We start from the raw sequence: 21,647 nt of genomic DNA, 5'->3' as shown, positions 1-21,647 counted from the left end.
ACACGCTGTTGCATTATTATCATGATTTTATTTTTCAAACAAGCAATACGAAACCCCAATTCCTGGCACAAGTGGGACAGATGCTTCATTAGGCGATGATTGAACAGTTCACAAAAACAATCTCCTTGGCAGAGGTGAACCCGTGATTCAATCCCGTGCGGAATGAAAACAATTTGGCCCAAACAGTGACAACGGCAAATATCGGTGGGGGCCCGACAAACAATAATTAGCGCCGACTGTCTGCATTCTGCTCGCTGACAAGTCAGCAATACACAATCCCTGCCTGGCTGCTTCATAAAGAGTCCTGGGAGCAGGAATTTTTACATCAACACATCCCCCCGACGTCCCCTCACTCCCTCCCTGCTTCCAAGTGAGTTGATCATGTGAATGTCCACTGTCACTTCCAGTGAAGGGGCTCCACTGTTTACTCACTTTGAGGCCCTTAGGCGGCAAATTTTTACTTCAGCGTTGTTCATTTTTCAACCACACTAACTATATCCACTCAAATACTAACACCGATATTGTTCGTCTTTGCACATAATAGACCAGTAGTTCTCAATTGCTGTCGCCCTGGGACCCGCATTTTTCAATTGTTGAACTCGGTATTCAAAAAAACATGCAAATTACAAGACATATTTTATTTTACAAAGTGAAAATAAACATGAATGTGCAGACAAGACGACTTGTACGCCCCAGATCACCTTTGATAGCTGCGCATTGCAAAACTCATTCATAACCCCCCCACACTTCAATTAATCCTGGAGGCTGTTTTCATGCTTCGGTGCTGCTGTTTGGGTTAGCAACAGAGTTGAAAATGGGCTCAAGCGATAAAATAGGAAACCACATAGGTGAACAGTAGCATTTCCAGTAGGAACGGAGGGATCTGTTTTTCCAAAACTAGGTTATTATTGTTAGAACGAAAACTAAAATTGAAAAAAACCTTTTCGTTCAGGAAATTTTAAAAACTACAAGTGCTTTCCAAAAAAACTGGGGTCTGAACTTGTTTGACAATATGTGTGTGCATGTTGAGTACATGTGGCAAACCATACATCAGTGCAATCATTTGCAAAACATTATTTTGGGCAAGACTGTGTTGACATTATTCCTCTTTCCTAATTTTACTGTCACTATAGGAGAAGTGAATCTTATGAACGAGCAGTTACTTTATTGCGAGCCAGTATTCTTTGCACATCGCCAGCAAAAACAATCTTCGTTAGTATAAGAATGGATGATAACTAAAATATGTTATTATTCCTTCGTTGGTCTTAGCCCGAGGGTGAACATCTCCAGCTAAGCAGTTTTATGGAATGCAACATCGTTAACAATAAGATTAGGCAGGCCGCACTTCCATCTAAATCAGCGGCTACCATTCACAATGATTTGAAGGTACTTGTGGAACATTTGAGTCATCCATTTGTTCCTTTCTTCCTTTGCACAAATTAAAAGTCCAGCAACTGAGGGACTCTAGCGCACAGACATTGCCAGAAGGCAAAAATGTGAAAAGGTTGCTTGAAAGAAGCGTTTGTGCGCCCAACAAACACGATGAAACTCAACAAAATTCCCCTTTGACTGGGATTAGATTTGTTCGTTTTGAATGCAAGATGAATAATTGAGGGTGGACCTCCATAAAGACCCAGAATGGAAAATGGGGCGGATGGCGGGGTGAGTGCTTGGACCTAAGACCTGATTGGACGCTTCCACTGTCGCTCCAAACACGCAGCTCATTTGCATAGGGACGAGACTATAATTAAGCAGGCGCGAGTCCGGTGACGTTGTCCGGACTTGCGAGCGGCACAGATCTCAACTTGCGGCATGTCTAGTTTCAGAGCAGCAACTTCTCAGTCCTCCTATAGGAAGATGTTCGGCGGGGATAGAACCGTGAGAAGCAGCTACTCCACCCGCCAATATTCCCCTCCCATGCGCACCACCCGGGTGTTGTCGTTCGGGGCGCCCGGGGGCGCCGGCGGCGGCGTCGTTTACGCCACCAAGACGCAGCGTCTGCGCAGCAGCAACGCCGCGGCCATGCCCCGGCTCGCCTCGGAGCAGCTGGACTTCACGCTGTCCGACGCCATCAACAGCGAGTTCATCGCCAACCGCACCAGCGAGAAGGCGCAGATGCAGTCGCTCAACGACCGCTTCGCCAGCTACATCGAGAAGGTGCGCTTCCTGGAGCAGCAGAATAAAATCCTGTTGGCCGAGCTGGAGCAGCTCCGCGGCAAGGGCACGTCGCGAGTCGGCGACCTGTACGAGGATCAGATGCGGGAGCTGAGGCGCCAGGTGGACCAGCTGACCAACGAGAAGGCCCGGGTGGAGGTGCACCGGGACAACCTGGCCGACGACATCGGGAGGCTCAGAGACAAGTAGGCTCACTCACACGGTCACTTCATTAGGTACACCGCCAAAACTCGAGCTGGGGGCCGCCGCGTGGTTCGGAAACTTTTTACACCTCAAATACTTTGGTTTGTGTTCTTCACGCTTCCTTCCAAGTTACCAAAACAAGTATGTAACGGGTAGTATAAGACGCTAAATTGTACTTTTGGGTGTGAATTTGAGTGCGAATAGTTCCTTTGTCTACATGTGCCCTGCAGTTGGTTGGCGACCAGTCCAGGGTGTATAACCTGCTTCTTGCCCAATCAACTGACCTTAGTGAGGATCAGTGGGAGGCAAAGCGGATAAATGAATGAACATTTTCACAATGCACTATCGGGAAAAATGGACCTTCATAATGATTCACTCAAGTTATTTAAAAATTGCACATTAACAAATGTTTTAATGTATGGACCTTAGAGTTAAACTTTAACAATTGTATTGCACTCGATTAAAAACAACTTCAAGAGGACTCTTAACACGATGCCGTTTGAACATTTAAATCATTGCTTCTGCGCGTACCGCTAGAGGGAGCTCGTGTAACATGAGCATTACACGTACCACACTTGGAGAAGCACCACCACAGTCTTAAAAAAACATTCCTATTTAAAGATATAGCAGACTCAAAAACGCTAGAATCGTTCAAACTTGTGCAATTCAATGAAAATGTATTCGTATTTTGTAGGTCCGAACACAACACCCCAAAACTCTTGCAGTGCCACCCCCTGGAGAGTGACCAAAAAACACCAGTTTGATCAGTTTCGCTGATCAACATAACGAGTTGCAAACTCAGCCACAGACCGAACACGTATGTCAAGTTACTACTGTAAACTGAAATATTGATGATCTTGTTACACCATACACATTTTAAAATACAGTCGCATAGGAGGCCCAAGTGTTCTTCAAAAAAGGAAGCAGAGGATTTCTATTTGCAGATAAAATGTCTGTGGCATTTTTAGTTTTGCCGGTTATTTTTTAAGTGAAGTCAAGACATTAAAGAAATCCAAGTTACTGGTATTTTCTCACCTAAGAAGCCAAAACACGTATTTCAACAAAACATTATGATGGCATTACATTTTGCAGGTGTACATAATGAAGTCTCCAGAGGCTTGAACATGTTCAAACTCCTTGCCTAATGTATCGTCTGTCATGTTAGGTTGCAGGATGAGATGTCCCTGAGGGAAGAGGCCGAGGCAAACATGCAGAGCTTCCGACAGGTAATAGTATGACCCCAACCATTGCACTCCTTGTTTTGAGTAAAAATTGATACACAAGTGTAATGTTGAGCCGTTCAACTTTCAAGGTTCCACTGGAAGGTGATTTAAAACCGATGCTGACATACTAAATGGTCACGAGTCTCCCATTCGTCTCTATGACTGTTTCCTTTCTCCCCAGCGAGACAGGAATGCGCCCCTGTGGTGGCACAACAGCGGATTGTAGCCATGATCCCAAACGGCCGCAGAGCAGGGCCCGCTAGGACAAGACAGGGTTGTATGCTTGGTTGGTTGGCTGGCTGGCACTAATGTGCTCAATCAGGCCTGCCAGGAGAGGAGATCTTTTTAAGTCTGACTGGTCACGCTGAATGAGACTTAAGCAACAACAGTGTGAGCGCAATGTGGTTATCAGAGCGAGAGGGCAAGCCACCGTGAGATATGTCCGCCGAGCAACGGAATCCGTTACGTGGATGGTGATTAATGTCAAGTCAATGGCATCATGCCGATGAGTCATGCGAGTAGCAGCGACGATATTAGTTAGCAGCTGTTTCAAACCGAAATGAAAATGGCAGACCTCCTGTTCAGTTTCATGTATGGGTCCCCAGACTTTTTTTGTACGTTCTGTTATGATTTACGTGTCCACCCAATTAGGAAGATTGTGTGCGGGAGGGGTTGGGGGTGTAATCTTTTTCATGGCGAATCCTTGAGATGATCATTAAACTTTGCCGCCGTGTGCCCTGCCCACATTTAAAGGCATCGGAAAATAATCGCTCATCTGTGTAGTATGGTATGTTATGGTAATGACTGATAATGCTTATGGAAATGAATTAAGCAAGAATGAAACAATGACGGCGGCACGGTGGGTTGCTAGTTAGCACGGCGGACTCAGAGTGCAGAGGTGGAGGGGTCGATTCCGGCGCCGGCCTTCCTGTGTGGAGTTTGCATGTTCCTCCCGTGCCTGCGTGGGTTTTTTCCCCGAGTACTCCGGTTTCCTCACACATTACAAAAACATGCATGGCGGGTTTATGGAACACTCTAAATTGTGCCAAGGTGTAGATGGTTGTTCGTCTTTGTGTGCCTCTGCGACTGGCTGGCAAACAGTTCAGGTTGTCCCCCGGCTACTGCCCGAAGACAGCTGGGATAGGCTCCAGTACACCCGCGACCCTTGTGAGAAAAAAACGGATTTGAAAATGGATGGATGAAACAATGACTCAAGCAAGTAGGCTACAGCTATCGATATACAATACTTTATTTCTGCAGCTCTCTGTTTATATATTTCTAAAAAAAAAATCGTGGAAATTACAATGTCCCACCACTTGTGAGCTGTTTTTAGAATGGGCCTTTGTGCTACTCATGTGGTCTTTTGGCGCTAACTGGTGCCCACGGGCACCGTACTGGTGACCCTGTTGTTGGTAATACTGATCATGGAAAAAAGATGATTTTGGTGTCTTTTACACAGCTGTGTGTAGACACTTTTACATCGACCTCTATATATAATGTTGGCAGTGGATTCTTGTGTGGGCAGTCCATGCACTATGTTTTATAAGAATGGCAGGAAGGAACTCGGTGTGTCATGCCAACAATGAGGCATTCGCCGCCTGCATGCTGGCCCGCTCAGTCAGGCAGACATTCACCCTCCTAGCCCCCCCGGCCCGTTTGGGATACCCGGGCTGAATAGCGCGCTTTGTTTGTAGCATTAGCGCCGAGCAAAGCCGCTTCATTTGCTGATACCTCATTTGACGACCTGCCAAAATGGGGAGGACAAAGCTTGGCAGTGTGACGTCACCAGGAGAACTACAAAACAAATAAATACAAATGAATAATCGTTCAAATATGTGTTGTGTTAAAAAAGTTCAAGCCGGTGTAAAATAATGCAGAATGTGAACATTGAATTCAGTGTTTCTGTCACATACCACAAGAGAGAGCCTGTGCACCACTACTGATACTAAGCGCATTTTGAGAATCACTGGAGAAGACCGTCAGACAAGGCTAAATGACACGTTTGCCGTTTGACCTTGACGCATGGGCTTGGCAGCCAAGTTTGATCACTCGCCATCAAAAGCAAAGGAACTCTTACAAAACTCAATTTCGGGAAGTCAGAGCTGGATCAAACATGTGTGTGATGAAAGTTACCACAATTATGAGGAGGAGCTAAAGGAGGCTGGAAAGCGTCCCGTGGTGCAAGATATAATTCATGTCACCTGAAAGCACACTTATGAGGTCAGCTTGTGGGTATCATGGTGCAGGATGTGGACAACGCTGCCCTCGCCAGACTGGACCTAGAGAGGAAGGTGGAATCTCTCCAGGACGAAATTGACTTCCTCAAGAAGCTGCATGATGAGGTAAGCCTCTTTTTTGCGTGGCAACTGAGGATATACTGCCCACGTACTCACAAGGGATCTCTTTTTTTAATCCGCTGAGGGGGTCAAAGCAATACAGGAATAGAAATTCATATGTGACATGAGCACATACTGGTTCCATGGCTTGCTTGACAGGAAATGCTGGAGCTGCAGAACCAGATCCACATGCAGCAGCATGTGCAGGTTGACATGGAAGTGGCTAAGCCAGACCTGACTGCCGCCCTGAGGGACGTCCGTTTGCAGTATGAGAACCTGGCCTCCAAAAACATCCAGGAGTCTGAGGATTGGTACAAGTCCAAGGTTAGGATTTTAGATCGCATCGCTGGAATGCATTCACGCACAAAAAGCAGCCTCCTCTTCTGTGTATAATTTATTTAATATTTGTTGTCGTTTTGCATTGTTGCACATCTCACACTAAAACAGTCAGAAATGGAATAATTTTGCAAGAGCAACGTTGTGTACAATATAGTACTCCTTCACTCTACCATGGTTCACTTATCATGGCTTCACTTCTTCGCGGCTAGTTTTATCATATTTACACGGCTAATTTGTCGCGATGTCACGGGATTTTCTGCCCAATATTTTTGCACACGGACTCTTACTGCAGAGCAATACGTGGAAGCCAGGAGGAAAATGTGCTTACAAGGCAAAGAATGTCCAAAGTTTTGGATCAGGTGGTATCAACTGCAGGTTTTACCCAAAAGTTAGCTTTTACCGCCCCCTGTGGAAACAAGGGAGTACTGCAGTTTAAAGTGCTCTCACTCTCTCACAAAGACCAAAAAGCACCTTTCATTGTTTCCTCTCTTTGTACTGGCTCATTTCCTCTCAGTTTGCCGATCTCACTGAAGCGGCCGCCCGCAACAACGAAGCTCTGAGGCTGGCCAAGCAGGAGGCCAACGACTACCGACGCCAGATTCAGGCTCTTACCTGTGAGGTGGATGCCCTCAAGGGAACCGTGAGTAGCCCGTCTATCGTTACCTTCAAGCTTACGATGGAAGCTCCGACGCTCGCTCGCTTTCTCCCCAGAACGAGTCGCTGGAGCGGCAGATGCGAGAGATGGAGGACAACTTCTCGGCGGAGACAACGGGCTATCAGGAATCGGTGGCGCGGCTGGAGGACGACATTCACAACATAAAGGATGAGATGGCTCGCCACCTGCGGGAGTACCAGGACCTCCTCAACGTCAAAATGGCCCTGGACATCGAGATCGCCACCTACAGGAAGCTGCTGGAAGGAGAGGAAAACAGGTGACTATGTTGAATTCACTGTATTGTGTTTTATTTTTTTGTTGTAGTTGTGCATATTTCATTTGTTATTTTGGGGCAAATATCTGAGTTTTTTCTTATATCTCTCCTTTAAAATAAAATAGTTGTGTATTCCTCCTGCAATATTTTGGGCTTTTTTTTTTTCAAATGTTTTGATATTTTTTTCCTCATAGTTTATATTTTGTAATATCTCACAGTATATTTTGTAATATTAAAAGTTGCAATTTCCCACCCTTGGATTAAGTAACGAAGGTCGTATGGTGTTGGTGTCATATTTTTGTCTTTGTCTATAAATCTTATTTTCAAAGCATTTGAATAATTTTCATGTTTTTTTGTTTTGGTTTGTGCATGTTTCTGTAAAACAGTATATCATTGTCCCTTTTTCAAATATTTGTGTATTTATTTCAAATAATTCTCTGGTCTTCCAATATCTGAATACATTTCAGCTAGTATGCTGGTATTTTGCGTGTAAAGTTGTATTAGTTTATCACATTTTTAATAATGTTGTTGGATTTCCTGTCAAATCTTTCTAATTTTCCCCTAAAACTTTGGCAATATTTTAAAAATGTTTCGAGTATTTGTTGGTGTTTGGTCAAATACTTTCATATGGTATTTTTTTTCAAAGATTTTTGTATTTTAGGTTGAATACAGTGGTGCCCTGAGATATGAGTTTAATTTGTTGAAATGAATGGAAATGTGATGAATCAGTTCCGATCTTCCATTGAAAAAGTCAGTGGAGCCACTCGTATCTCACGGCACAACTACATGATGTATTTTTCTAATTGGAAGCTTACTTCAACATTTTGCCAAAGCTAAATACACTTGTAACCAACCACGTCGACACAGCATGGCATCGAAGCAATCACTTGTGTATTCATACTGGCATTTACCTCATTTACAGAATCTCCACCCCAATGCCGAATTTTTCCTCCCTCAACCTGAGAGGTCGGTTTACCCTGACACATTTTTTCCACCATTCACATCGCTTCGATAATTAACATTGCATTCTTTACAGAAACCATGATCGATTACAAACCTCAAGTGGAAACCACAACCACCAAGAAGGTTCTCATCAAGACCATAGAGACCAGAGACGGTCAGGTACAAAACGCACGTTCTTCGTAATGACGTTGGAATGACGATTTACATGTACTCTAACGTGTCTCCGTTAAGGTGATCAACGAGTCAACCCAGAACCACGATGACATGGAGTAATAAGGCCACACACAACCGATACGCTGTTCACTGGCTCTGCACTCAATGACACTCTTAGCTTTGAAAAGTGCCTTTTATATGTCATGATTTGGTGGGCGAGTTAGTTTGAAACAATGTGTTGAGCTTCCATTTCTCTTCTCTTTTTTTTTGGTCTCAGACACAATAATTAACAATAAAAATAGCATTCCTGGACACACATAGTCATACAAAGCATCTCACTTGTAGTCAACCTTTTGCTAGATTCAGTTTGTACACAACCAAATGCTAAACGCGTCACCGTTGCCTTATCTTCAGCAATAAACTAATAAGACTGTGAGCGAGGTGTGATGCTTCGGGGGTGCACTTTCATTGTCAAATGCTAATAATGAATGAACTCGTCATCGAATGCGCTCACGTTTTCCCTAAGCAACTGTTCCTAATGGTTTCCTTCCTCATTAACACCTGTATCGTCCCCACAGTGTCAAGTCAAAATGTGTTAAACCACTAAATGATGAAGACTGCACGAAACATGTGAAAGCCTGCTGAAAAGTTAAACGAGCATTATAATTATCTCATGATTGGGGTTGGTTGGTCTTACAGTAGTGATTCCCAACCAGTGTGTCGTATTACTACTCATTAGTATCCATCCATCCATTTTCCGAACCGCTTAATCCTCACTAGGGTCGCGGGGGGTGCTGGAGCCTATCCCAGCCATCTTCGGGCAGTAGGCGGGGGACACCCTGAACCAGTTGCCAGCCAATCGCAGGGCACACAGAGACGAACAACCATGCACGCGCACACTCACACCTAGGGACAATTTAGAGTGTTCAATTAGCCTGCCATGCATGTTTTTGGAACGTGGGAGGAAACCGGAGCACCCGGAGAAAACCCACGCAGGCCCGGGGAGAACATGCAAACTCCACACAGGGAGGCCGGAGCTGGAATTGAACCCGGAACCTCTGCACTGTGAAGCCGACGTGCTAACCACTGGACTACCGGGCCGCCCGTTTACTCATTAGTAGTGTTGCGGAAATTATCCAATGTCACTTATTTGGATGAAAAGAGGAAATACATTGGTGCCTTGAGATACAAGTTAAATCCCGACCAGCCTGAAGATATCACCTATGTTATATGTTTAGCTTAAAACTTTGTATCATAGACAGGTCGACCTTGACTATTAGGTCTCTGTCCTGAACATCCGCTACTTCAAACAAAGAATGTAGTTTGAAGCTGGGGTCCTATTTCCCCTTGAGTGATTAACAGCCCCCCAAGTGTTTTCTTTTGCGTCTCCCACCTTGGGAAAGTTCCTGAAGGCTGTCAAGTTCCCTAGAGGAGGAACTCTTGTCTCGAGATTTATGGACCAGCAGATATGGTCTGTACTTTGTCAAAATGCCAAGATTGAACTACATTGACCTTTCTTTGTTTCTGATTTTTACATAAGGGGAAGGACTGCCCGCCCCTAATTAATATAATTAACATACTATGCCTATATGTACGTGTGACTGTAGTTGCTCGGGGCTTCCTGATGAAATCTGAGACTCACAGGAGCCCGAATCGATTCGTGTTGTGCCCTGAACGTTCAGTAAAACATCTTGCAAGAACTTCTCCATTTCCAGCCTCTGACTTTTGCACATCAACTCAGCCCGAATCAAACGAACATGCGGAGGACCTGGGGAAGTGGAGAACGGTCAAGGGATCCCGCCGTGTCGACAACAACACGCTTCCCCCTGTTTGATCATCCTCCAACAAGCCCCACCCGCATTTTGGGCTAAATCTGGTCGGCCCACGTGAAAATTGTGTTGTGTATGGGTCATCCAAACGTGTCCAAATTTAGTGTCCAAAAATAGTCATCGACAACTAGGTTGTGTTCTACCCCATTCAATGTGAAATAAAAAAAAATCAAATTATTTAGCTACCTATGATATTTTATTCATACATCTTTATTTGTATAGCGCTTTTTGTACTTTTCCAATGTTTCTGTCCAATTATAATATGTATTTTTGATCTCGATTTTCTTTCTCGGTATCGGAGAGACTGGTTTTATATCTGCGTGAATACAAATCTCAATTGAAGGCGAGCCAAGTCTCGCGATGTCTTCCGAAAACGAGACATGTCCTAATCAATAAACGTCAGTCTCCTACAACCCCACCTGTGGTCAAATAAAGTCGTGTTTAAGAATTGTCGCGTTCATGTAAACAATAACAGTAACCACCGCCGGATTAAAATGGCTCGCTTCCGGAGCGGGGTGCCCCCTTGAGAGCGGGGTTCGTTGACGGGGCAACTTTCTCCGCGAGTGACGCGTATGCGGTGGAAAAGCACACCGAGGGAGACGCCGTCATGACCCGAATGAACTCTCTTGTGCCTTGGTTGAAATAACGCTTCGCCGCCATTGAAGGAAAAATATCACACGCCGCGGGGTTGAAATAACATCTCAGGTGAAGACTTGGACCCCAAGTGTTTTAGCTAAAAGCGGGCATTCCCCTCCCCACCACCTCCCTCCCCGGCGATGGGCTCCGTGACTTCCGCCCTGACGAGGACACGCCACGCGCTGGTCAAAGTGGGCTCGGAGCCGGAGAGTCACGACCCGGAGAGGAGCCACTCGGCGCCTGAGTCTGCCAGGAAAAGGAGTCACAAGTCGCACAGCCAAGTCGCTCGGAACACTTCCCGGCAGTTGCTCGCGGAGGTCCTGAGCCGGCAGGACTCGGACGGAGCCAAGAAGTCAGCCGAGGTCCACCCGAACAAATCGAGCGGTGAGTACTTGGAACCACGTCCACCTGTTGCCCTCGAAAGCTCGACTCAAGATCCATCGCTCTCGAGCGGAGGAAGGCAAAGTCTTCATACTCATCATAATATTTTTATATGTTAGGCTTAATTTATTCACAATTCATCAATTACGTCATTGAATTTAAAATTTAGATGCCAAATTACTTTATTCACGTTTTATTTGATAAATAATGTTTGATGTACAGTGGTTCCTTGAGATACGAGTTTAATTTGTTACATGAGCGCACGCACACACACACTGATCTTATTAGTCTTTAAAGTTCTTTTCTTTTCTCTTCTTCTTTCTTTATATCACACCGACAACAGGTGTTTATTTTGTCCTAATTTGTGTGGTGCGATCGGATAATCTCACACATAAAGAATCTGTTCCATATTTTGTTGATTTTGATCACGAAATCTCCTGTTATCATGTGGTCTCCTCAAAATAAAGAAAAGTGGAAACGTATGGGCGCCAGTAAATGTTACACAAGTGTTTGACTGACTCCTTTGGAATTGGATAGTATATGAACCCAAATTAGAAGATGAGCCTTCTGGTATATTTCAATTTTGAATTGAATTGAAACATTTGTTTCCAAAGCTTCTAATAATGCTTCAATCAATTCCACACCGTTCAACGATGTGATGGGTAGGAAAAACAATAGTATTTATAAAAGGTCAAGTTCATTGTTTTTTTCTGTCTTTTTAAAAAAGTAAATGGAAGAGATCGCAGTGGAGTCCTGGTCGCCTCACAGAGTTTGGATACCGTTCAAGGTTTTGTCCTTAGCTCTGTCGGCGAGTGCTTGCTCCTGCAGGGTTCAGTTGTTTTTTCTTTTGTATGTACTGGACAGTATATCATGTAATCAGACTGGTCCTTGACCTGCTTGTTGTGTAAATTACCTTGATATAACATCTGTTGTGGATTGCCATTATGCAAATAAAATGGACTTGACCCATATTTGGGAATTTTGTGGAAACCTGATAACTATCCCTTGTGCCTTTCACCTCAAAGGTCGGTATGTAGCCCACGTTATGTGTTTTGGACTGTGCTGAATTGCACAATGGCATCATCTTTTCATTTGCAAAGACTGCTGGGATGATTTTAAAAAGGGCCAGCATTCTCTCTCTCTCCCTCTCTCTCTCTCTCTCTCTCTCAAGGAGGAAATGATGCTCGAGTACGCAGCACTTCCATGTTTTTGTTGGATACTCATCAGTTGAAGGTCATGCGGAGGTTTGTCTTCAAGCGAAAGCATCACAATTACTGAATGCCAAAACTGTTATCATGGAAACGGGAAAAGGAGCCTCTGGGGAGGGGGGGGACAAGGCCAAAGGCTCCTTTGCACTCCAATTGTCACTTTGTAAAAAAGAAAAAGAAAAAGAAAAGACATTCTTTCTAGACATTACACATTTTGGAGGGGCATTCTGTTCCTCCTGCACACAGCTGTTGTGTTATTTCCTGTGGATGTCTGGTTGCGTGCTTGCATCTGGGGATGAGAGCGAGTGGTCACATCAGAGGTATTATTTTGCATATTCTCCTTGAAAGTAGCGGTTCACTGGATGAATATCCCGCTCCTTTGAAGGCCAACCTCAATACATTCAACATATCTCCACTTGCGCTCGCCGCAGCTGTGTCCCTGAGACTTGAATAAGCACGACCGCCACTCTGCGCGCACTCTTGTATGCTTGTAAAGTTAGAGAAGGGAAGTTGAGCTGGTGTGCTACTGCTAACTTGAAAGGCGTCGATTATCCAAATTGTTGGGTTGCAATTGTCGGTTTAGGGTAATCTCTCTGTGAATCTTCTGAACCACTGTTTGCAGGAATTGTTGCATTGTATGGGATTTTGTGGATGCTAGGTATATCGGATTTTGACGTGTATAATCAACTTGAGCCAAAATATTGCAGTTTTGCGAGACTGCAATTAGAGCTCGAAAATGTAGTAACGGTAGTTTGACATGTTTGGGTGATTGTCTTTTTGCCAGTGAACACTATATAGAAGAATTTGGTACATGAGTAATCATAAAAATAAAATAAACAACCGAAGAGAGTTGTGGCTTGAGATAAGAGTGACCCAATGTAGGAGGTTTCATTAGATACGAGACAGCAATCAATTATTAAAAAATTCTTTAAAACATTTGTATGTACTTTCATTTATTTGCCTGGTCGTGCAAGCTCAAACTTGTAATATCAGCACTATAGCAACTGCACCCACCTCACAATAGAAGCATTTTGGCAAATAGTGAACAAATAATCTACAAATAGGCTTTAAGCTGAAGTTGACTGGCAAATCACACAAAACAAAGTCAGTTACCCTTTTTGGATGGAAAACAACCATAGCTGAGCCTTTCAGACTTCCATCTTAATGCTAATACTAATTAGTATCAAGCTTGCGGTTCTTTTAACCCTTTGACACGTGGATTGAAAACAAATGGTGCAGCAACATGGCTAATATTGCATTGCTCACATTCACATATCCCTTTTCCTTGGTGTAGAATGACTAATAAGTGCTGCACAGATGAGCTGAGCGAAGAGTGGAGGCGTTCTGAACCCCACCTACTAGACAGGACACAACTTACAGTGATTGGATGCTGCAACCGAGCAGGACTGCAGGCGGGCAAGATGGGCACAGCAGGATGAGCAGCATTCCAACACATAACATAAAACACGGACAGTCGTGCAGTCCTAACCATTTTTCCGTCACACGCTTTGTTGTTTGAAGCAGTTTGAGATGAAAGAGGAGAGAATCAAAGTGTCCTTTAACCAGTGGATCAGAGACGTCATGCTCAAAATGTGCACAGGTCGGCTACAAGCTATGTTTCAAAGTCAACAAGAAGCTGTAGCATCCATTGATGAAAAAAAGAGATTGGTTCACTTCTCCTGTCCCATGGAAATCCATTTCAATTCCAAGCGGCGACTCTCTGTTCCAAATATGCATAGGCGCTCTGCGCCAACGCACCACTCTCCTCATCCTCAACTTTAGCAGCCATCCATCCAGCCGCACCAACGCGGACTGTCCAACAGCGCCGACATCTCCACTGAACAAAACGGGGTTGTGATAAATGCTGCCCATTACAGGTGCAAAAAACACAAGCGCATTTCTATTCATTTCAGTTGGAAAAAATTATTTGAGACACGAGTGTTTTCAGGGAGGGACTGTCCTCCGAGACAAGTTTCTCCCATGGGAGACCTAATAAAAAGTCAAATCAAATCAAATCAGTGACAAGCGTCATTACGGAACACACTCGTATTTCAAAGCACTGCTGTGTGACAACATGTGTCCTTTCAATCGAAAATGATCTTGTCTTATTGATCCCTTCAACTTCTCCTCCACACTCTTAGGACCACCGCTCCTTGTTTACAACCCACTTGCTCGATTGCTGCTACCTCAAATGCACTTAAGGCCTCGAAGGGAAGACCTTTCCCCCGTATGATTCCAAAAATATAGTCTCTGCAGCGGCGTTTCCATGACTGTGTCAGAGCATAGTTTACCCTCCTGACTTTGCCCTCCCCTCAGACTGGTGAGGCTTGCGTGCTGAGGTGTCTTCTTCCTGACTCTGTGTCAGACAGTCCCTGTAGTCTCTTAATCATAATGGGGAAAGATGATTTGAAATTTCTTTCGTAACTAGAGGCAATATTTTCCCATTGAGGCGTTTTGTAACTTGAAAATTTCATAGGAAGAGGCGTTCGTAAGTAGAGGTACCACTGTATGGTAAATCATGTCACAGCCTCATACATTTGTTTTGCTTCCTGAATAAATTATATCTCGGCCTATAGCAGGGAAATGACTTTGATGATGACATATTGTATTTAGTCTGCAAGGACTTGAAAGATTGATATGGTCAAAGTCAAGTTGACACCGTGCCGAAATTGTGGTGCGGGACTTAATTGCCTCTGTGTGAGCCCAAAACAAATGATTTCAACAGATATACTGCAGTCTCCTTAAGTAGAGTCCCAGGGGTGTTTTGTTGAAAATGGAAAAAAATAAAACGCACTTGAATGGTTTGACGGAAAATCGAACATCACTCGGCAAGTCAGGCGTGGTAATAACACAAACAAAATTGTCAATGCACCACGACATTGGTACCTGTCCAGCTGAAAAACACCCCCCTCCCAGAAGTCTGGAAAAAGCATTTTGGTTTTCTGACTGGATTTAAATACTGTCCAATAAGTGGACACTCTGCTCCCAAAATGCCCTCAGAGGGCTAAAAAGCAGTGCAGGAGATGGAAGAAACCCATGGAGCAGCCCACCCTCTAGTGGCCAGATTGTTCCTTCAGGGGTTGATCAAGACCAAAAGCAACTATGAATGGTTACAGTAAGAAGTGGCAATCACCTCAAATGAAACGATGAAGCTCTTCTGATTCCGTTTTTTTTGTTGTTGTTTTGAACGCCGTTTTTTTGGACGTCGCATACCTGCGTGTTCTTAACATGTAGCATCTTCTGTGGAACTGTTACTGTTGTTGGTTAAAAATATCAAAATGAGCAGTTTGTGGTGGAAGCCTTTCTGGGGAAATGCTTCTGCTCATTAGCCAGACGGTTTTAGTGTCATCCAAACGTGACGGATTAAGTCCGCTGGGAAGGAAATGGGCCATGCTGTGGCAGACTCCCATTTCCAATCAACGTGTTTTATTTTGTGTGTGTGTGTTGGCCCAACGTTACTGGCCGACCCCCCTACCCACCCTTAAAATAAATAAATAAATCACTAGCCATCCTTGACAATTGCTGCTTGTCAGCCAGTTCCCTCAGGTTCCCAACATTACCTTTTTTTTTTTTTTAAAGTACCTCCTTAATGAGCATTTAGCATAGGAAAAGGAAGGTGCCGCTCTCTCTGTGTCTTAATTACAAGACTCTCACTGTGGTGACAGCGGCTTGGTGACCGAAAAGGCCCCGTATCAGTCCACAGTTTTGCAGAAACATCTAATGAGCTTGTTTTTGCTGTTTGATTGTATTATTGTCCTATTGTAAACATAATCGCTTAAAAAAAAAAACTACCAGTCAATTTCTGGATGAACTCACATGTTTGTACTTGGGACTCCAATAATGTTTTTCGAGTAACAACAATAATAAACCAGCCTTAGACGTGAGTTAATACATTTTAAAAGAGACAAATCACATTTGTTTGTGTTTTCCGAATGTTATTTCAAAAAAATAAAAATAAATAAATGAAATAATCTACACGAACTGCTCACTATGTACTGTCAAGTGCAAGGAAAATACACAAAAACTACCAGCCAGGGGATATACGTCATAATAAAGAAAAATGACCATACACAGCTTTAATAAACAAGAGTTTATGAGAGAACAGCACATGTATAATAACATGGGATTTATAGCTTTGTCTGAGCTGAAACACTTGGTTGAGCTGAAACATTGAAGTGGGACTGTAGATATGGTAAGAGAGCCACCCTGCCCACCCCCCCAAAAAATCCATTCTCAAATACTGTTTACATGTAAATTTTACACAGATCAGTTTTGCTGAGAGAAATTTCTTTTTAGGATTTTTTTCCCCAAAATTACATTTGGTGTTTGTCCTCATCTCTTGAGATTTTATTTTTTAAAATTCAATTATTTTGGTAAATGGTATTTCACAAAAACTGAAGGGTTTAGAAATTACATAACTTGTTTCATCTATGCCAAAAAAAAAAAACAGCAGGCAAGAAGAAAAAATTAAATAAATCAAAAGCTAAAACAAGCAGGTGTGTGTGTTTGTGTGTTTGCGCTAACAATTTCGATATGGGCTGAATGTGTTTCGTCACAGTCGTTCTGCTCATTGCCGCTGATGTCACAGAGGGGAAGTATCAACACTGTCTGTTCTGTACAAACACACAGTCTAATAAGTGCCGTGTGCCACACGAACCCCTTGTCACTGTCCTAGTGTAGTACATGAGCTGTGGCAGGAAGGCCCCGCCGTTGCCTAGAAACAGCAACGGTTGCCCTCTCTGTAATGACCCTTGCAAAAAAAAAAAAGGATCTTAACAAGGATTCGGCAGATGTACAGCAGCAGGCGACCCCTCTCTGAGCAACTTGCGTACAGCATGCTTTTCAAAACCTGGACCTAGGAATTAAAGACAATTAATGGGTCGAACTGCATGGTAGTAGATTAGCTATTATTTGGGTGCCCCTGCATCGATAGAGCATTTTTTTCCTGATTAATGTACTGTAGAAGTTCTAAAGTTTTGTTTCAATGCCATTGTCGTTGTCAGCCCAATATCGCCCAGATGGGTTTTGCGATTGTGTAAATGTAGGTGAGCTTCACATTCGGTGAAACCTTGAATATTTTGTCACATCCTGGTGCTAAGGAACTATGTTAAAGTGAGGGGAGGAGCTTTATTTCGTCAGGACATGTCCTCGTCTAACATTAAAAAAAAAACAAAAAAACGCTTTGCCACACACTGGGGTGTCCAAGCTTTTTCTGGGTGAGCATCAATGACTTGCGGATTTTCACATTTCCCAATTACAGTTAATTATCAAGGGAAACAACAAGGTAGTTTATTGTTCCTTATCGAGGAAAGTGAAGCCTCGCTGCTGTATTTGTATGATACATGCCTGCATAGTCACAGTTCAGATTTACTACACATCTTGCAGTTGACTAAAGCATGATGGAAAAAGAAAAAAAACAAAAAGGAGAGAGAGAGAGACACAGTCTCTTAGTTGAATGCATTATGCAATGCCCTCTGCAACTTCCAAAATGCATTGCATAATGCCAAATGCATAGGATTGGGAATATGCACAGGTCAATATACTGTCTACAATACACTAGTGCGTAGGCATCATCTGGTGTCTGTGGTCTTGTTTAATGTTATGATTATGACTCTATTGTTCCCCTCTGACATGTGTTAATGTTGTTTCATAGTTGCTTATCACTCACACGACACCAGGCACGGCTTCTACGCGGATGCTGCTTTCTCACTGAGAGCCCACCAAATTTGCCCTAAAAGAACAGCCATCGTTGACGGGGGTTCCTCGGTTTTCAACAAGGTTCCGTTCTTATAGAATGCTCAGGATCATTAACCTATGCTAACCCAGTACAGTAGTCAATTCAAAACTGCAGAAAATGAAAAACAACCAAATGAAAAAGAGGACGAGGTGGGGTGGAAGTTTTGTACAAAGAAATTTTCAATACTATATTGCGTGGATCACACTTGAAAATAGATTCTTAAAATAAAATAAAAAGGACTTTGGAGAATCAGTATTCTACTGGATGATTCTTAAAGGTGTATTTTCCGCATAACAGATCAATCTTTTTATTTTTCTTTACTCCACACTTTTCTGTTTGCGTGGGAGACCGAGTGCTGTTTTGGTTAAATGGACTCGGTGGCTCAGTCTTATCAATCAACGAAAGCTTCTCTGAACGGAGGTCATTATTTCATGACGTTTCTTGATAATTGTCTATATTTAGGGAGGTGTTTATCTCAAGTGGAATATGCACCGGATGACCCCGAACGTATATTTGAGAGAACGCAATGTCATACAAGTTCTCAGTTGAAGCGAATCATTTGGTTTTAGGCCCATACTAAATGACGACGTATATTTGGAACCTTGAAACGTGAATTCCTTAATATGAAGTGACATTAAAGAGATATCGCATGACTTATACCTTCTGCTATTAGCATCTCGGCTGAAAGGAAAAGTGCAAAGATGACACGGATTGGGGAGGGGGAAAAAAAAATTCTGGAGCTAAATGTCAGACGGTGTTAATAAGGAGAGCATTATATTCTTTGGTGATTCAGCGTGTGTGTGTATGTGTGTGCACATGTGCGCACTTTATTTAAAGCAAAGCTAGTTCAAACAAACACAAAAGGATGATATCTTCCAGATAGTAGTAGAAAAGTAATAAAGGAAGCCCTGTCCTTGCTCCGATGAGAATTCATTGTGGGTGGCCTTTTGTGTACCCTTACAAATACTGTATAACCATTGAAGCGGGAACACTGTGTATTCCACAAAACAGAGCTTTTGTGTGTGCGTGCGCGCACGTGCACGTCTGCTCATAATGGGCTTCGCCTTTCTGTGCCTGGATAAATAAAGCGTCTACAAAATGAAAAGGCAGGGGCATTGATTCAGTGACTCGCCGGGACTCCATACACATAATCAGTCCTGTTCTGTTTGCCATGACATCTTAACGTTTGACATCACTTGATACTATCTTTTTAAATATATATATTTTTAGACATTTTTAGCCAGCAAAACAAGAATAGATTTTGACAGAAGTTTGTCATGCCAACTCTGAGCCTACGACACTGAAAATTCTCCCTAGTAGGAAGAGTCATGTGCTTTAAAATATCTCTAGAGATGTCCTACCCCCTCGTCCGCCCACTATACACCTACCGTACCTCTTAGGGGGGAGAGAGAGAGCGCGAGAGAGAGAGAGAGAGAGTCAAGAGCCATAGGTTGAAATGAGCTTGTTGAGGTGTGAGGAAACGTCGAGAGAGAGGGAGGAAAATAAAGTCAGGGTGGGGTGGTGGAAATGGAGAGGAAGGTCTATGCCTGAAAAGGTGGTCACTGTCAGAGTTCCCTGCTAGCACTGAGCACCAAGTGCAGTCCGCCGACTGGTTTTTTTTTTTTTGTTTATTTTAGTTTTTTGTTTTTTATACTTCATGAACTGAGGGGGAAAATACTCAACAACTGAGAGAGCAGACTGAGAGCTGCCTGAGCGATGGAGGCAAACTCCAAGAAGCATCGCTTCCGAAAGGGTCGCAGCGCCACTTTCAGCATCGACGGCTTTAACATCACGATCGGTAAGACTTTGTGTGCATGTCACATCCGAGACCGGCCGCTCAACTTGGCGCATTACTCCAGTCGGCTTAAGTTGATGCTTGACGCTGCGCTGCGAGCCCTCCATGGAAACAAGTGAGCTTTCAAACTGCCGCTGACGTCACCTGGGATTCATGCTATTGTCCTGACAACCCGAGTGTGGATGAACTTATGTGCTTGGGGGAGAAAATAGCAGGAAACAAACAAAAACAGACAAACAAAACTGCTGTGATTAAATATGGTGTCAGTTCAAAAGGAAGATGTTTTGTCACACGCGGCACTTTAACTGTTGGTAAGCAGGGTCAACTTGCCTGTGTTTGTGGGGAGAAAAAAAAGTGTGTCAATATTCCAGGACTGGTGTTGGTCAAAGATTGTTGTTGGGTTTGTTGTTGTTTATTATTATTATTTTTTTCACTATGCGTTTTTCCATTCAACCAGAACGTCTACAAAGAGATCCTGTGGCGCTTGCTTCAGTCAGTGAGTGACAAGAGGCAAGAGCTGTGGCTGGAAAACTCGTGACTGCTTCACAGTGACAAGTATAAAAATTATTCGGGGAACAAGTACGCCAATTATTCCCATACAGAGTGAGAGGAGGAGGATTGTTATTATTTTTTTTCCCCTGGTCGGTTCCGAGACAGGGTGGCTGGGGGCAAGCAGGTGATGTGCTCGGGCACAAGGTCATGGTCTCCCTGGCGCTGGAGAATGACCCGCAGAGCCGTCTATCCAAACACCGGCATGAGGCCAGAGGTTCCCCGATGGCGTGTCGCGGCTGCCCGTTGGTATGGTGGTGGTGGTGGTGGTTTTTATGGGCCATTGATAAAAACATCGAGTCTAAATATTGTTCCAACATGACTGATGTTCATTGGGAGGTGTGCGCACGGCTCGCTCTCAGCAGCTCCGATCTGGACTCCATCCCTTGGCTGATTCCATTCAGCGCACATCATCATTGTGCGACTCCCTATTCAATATGGCAGCCACTCAGAGTGAAGGCGCTATGAAAAAGTGTCAATGCTAACGGCCGCCTACCTGAAATGTCCATGTTTTGCTTCTTTTTCTCAACGATTGTCAGCCCTGTAGCATTTCAAAATGTTATGCTCAGCCTGGCAACTTCTTGCGGCGTTGACATTTGAACTAGTATCCGGGGTGAGGTTCCGGGATCAACATGCGCTTTTGGTTTGCTTTAAGTTGAATGAGTGGAGAAGATTTGCAGGCTGCCATGAAAAGATTCAAAGCATCATCAAAAGAACATCGGGTATGATTTAGTGTGTCTGGACTCCATACACATTCCCTTAAGATGTGTCAACTTGCGTTCCCACATGGTTTTAGTCCAAAGAAAGTGGACATCGCGCTCACAGTTATGGTTGCAGTGACGTCACACCATCTGATCAGAGTCCGTAAATTATGATTTCATTTTTTTCATTTGCCACACCCACTCGTATGAATGTCCAAATGGCCATGTATTTGTGCACAGCACTCATGTTTATATACATATATATATATATATATATATATAAAATTGTTAAGCGGCACACTGTACCTACCAGTCACAGGGCACACAGGCAAATAAGCATTCACACTCGGACTCACAGTCATGGGTATGCAAGTCTGTTTTGCTCTTTTGGGAGTCTGCCTGGGGTGCCTGGATCAAACTCATGCAAGGATAGGGAAAACAAGTCTGCCCGTTCTCAGACTGAGAACACCAGAAATGTGAGGCATGTTTGTCAGCCATTAGCCCCCTGTA

The 21,647-nt window shown here is 43.7% G+C and overlaps 2 protein-coding genes and 1 long non-coding RNA gene across 6 annotated transcripts in view; 2 read left to right on the top strand and 1 right to left on the bottom strand.

The window, feature by feature from the left end:
- The first annotated feature begins 1,757 nt into the window (after positions 1-1,757).
- On the top strand, positions 1,758-8,737 carry LOC147195097 (vimentin-like). The gene is made up of 9 exons (XM_086129465.1): positions 1,758-2,360; positions 3,524-3,584; positions 5,828-5,923; positions 6,077-6,241; positions 6,771-6,896; positions 6,968-7,188; positions 8,108-8,151; positions 8,222-8,307; positions 8,380-8,737. The coding sequence occupies exons 1-9, from the start codon at positions 1,813-1,815 to the stop codon at positions 8,419-8,421; spliced, it is 1,389 nt and encodes a 462-aa protein (XP_085985591.1). The 5' UTR covers positions 1,758-1,812; the 3' UTR covers positions 8,422-8,737.
- LOC147195098 (uncharacterized) lies at positions 3,869-5,830 on the bottom strand. Its single transcript, XR_015102868.1, has 2 exons — positions 5,313-5,830; positions 3,869-4,745 (listed from the first exon to the last, which is right to left on the bottom strand). It is a non-coding gene; the product is annotated as an uncharacterized LOC147195098 (long non-coding RNA).
- A 2,112-nt stretch (positions 8,738-10,849) lies between the features above and the next one.
- pde1cb (phosphodiesterase 1C, calmodulin-dependent b) overlaps positions 10,850-21,647 on the top strand; it is a 65,849-nt gene continuing 55,051 nt past the window's right edge. For all 4 annotated transcript variants that reach the window (XM_086129336.1, XM_086129334.1, XM_086129335.1 and 1 more), the window contains exon 1: positions 10,850-11,150. In XM_086129336.1, the coding sequence (XP_085985462.1) occupies positions 10,907-11,150 (244 nt within the window). In that variant the 5' untranslated portion in view covers positions 10,850-10,906. The remainder of the gene's footprint in view (positions 11,151-21,647) is intronic.

This window comes from Hippocampus guttulatus, chromosome 14, assembly GCF_054856545.1.
Source record: "Hippocampus guttulatus isolate MCC_2025c chromosome 14, RoL_Hgut_1.0, whole genome shotgun sequence".
Lineage (NCBI taxonomy): Eukaryota > Metazoa > Chordata > Actinopteri > Syngnathiformes > Syngnathidae > Hippocampus > Hippocampus guttulatus.
The sequence above is the reverse complement of the archived record's forward strand: the minus strand, read 5'-3'. Positions and strand labels throughout refer to the sequence as shown.

Bases quoted from the DNA above. Each gene is read 5' to 3' on its own strand.
- LOC147195097 (XM_086129465.1), top strand. From the start codon at position 1,813: ATGTCTAGTTTCAGAGCAGCAACTTCTCAGTCCTCCTATAGGAAGATG. The intron at 6,897-6,967 runs GTGAGTAGCCCG...CTTTCTCCCCAG, and splicing joins TGGATGCCCTCAAGGGAACC to AACGAGTCGCTGGAGCGGCA. The intron at 8,308-8,379 runs GTACAAAACGCA...GTCTCCGTTAAG, and splicing joins TAGAGACCAGAGACGGTCAG to GTGATCAACGAGTCAACCCA.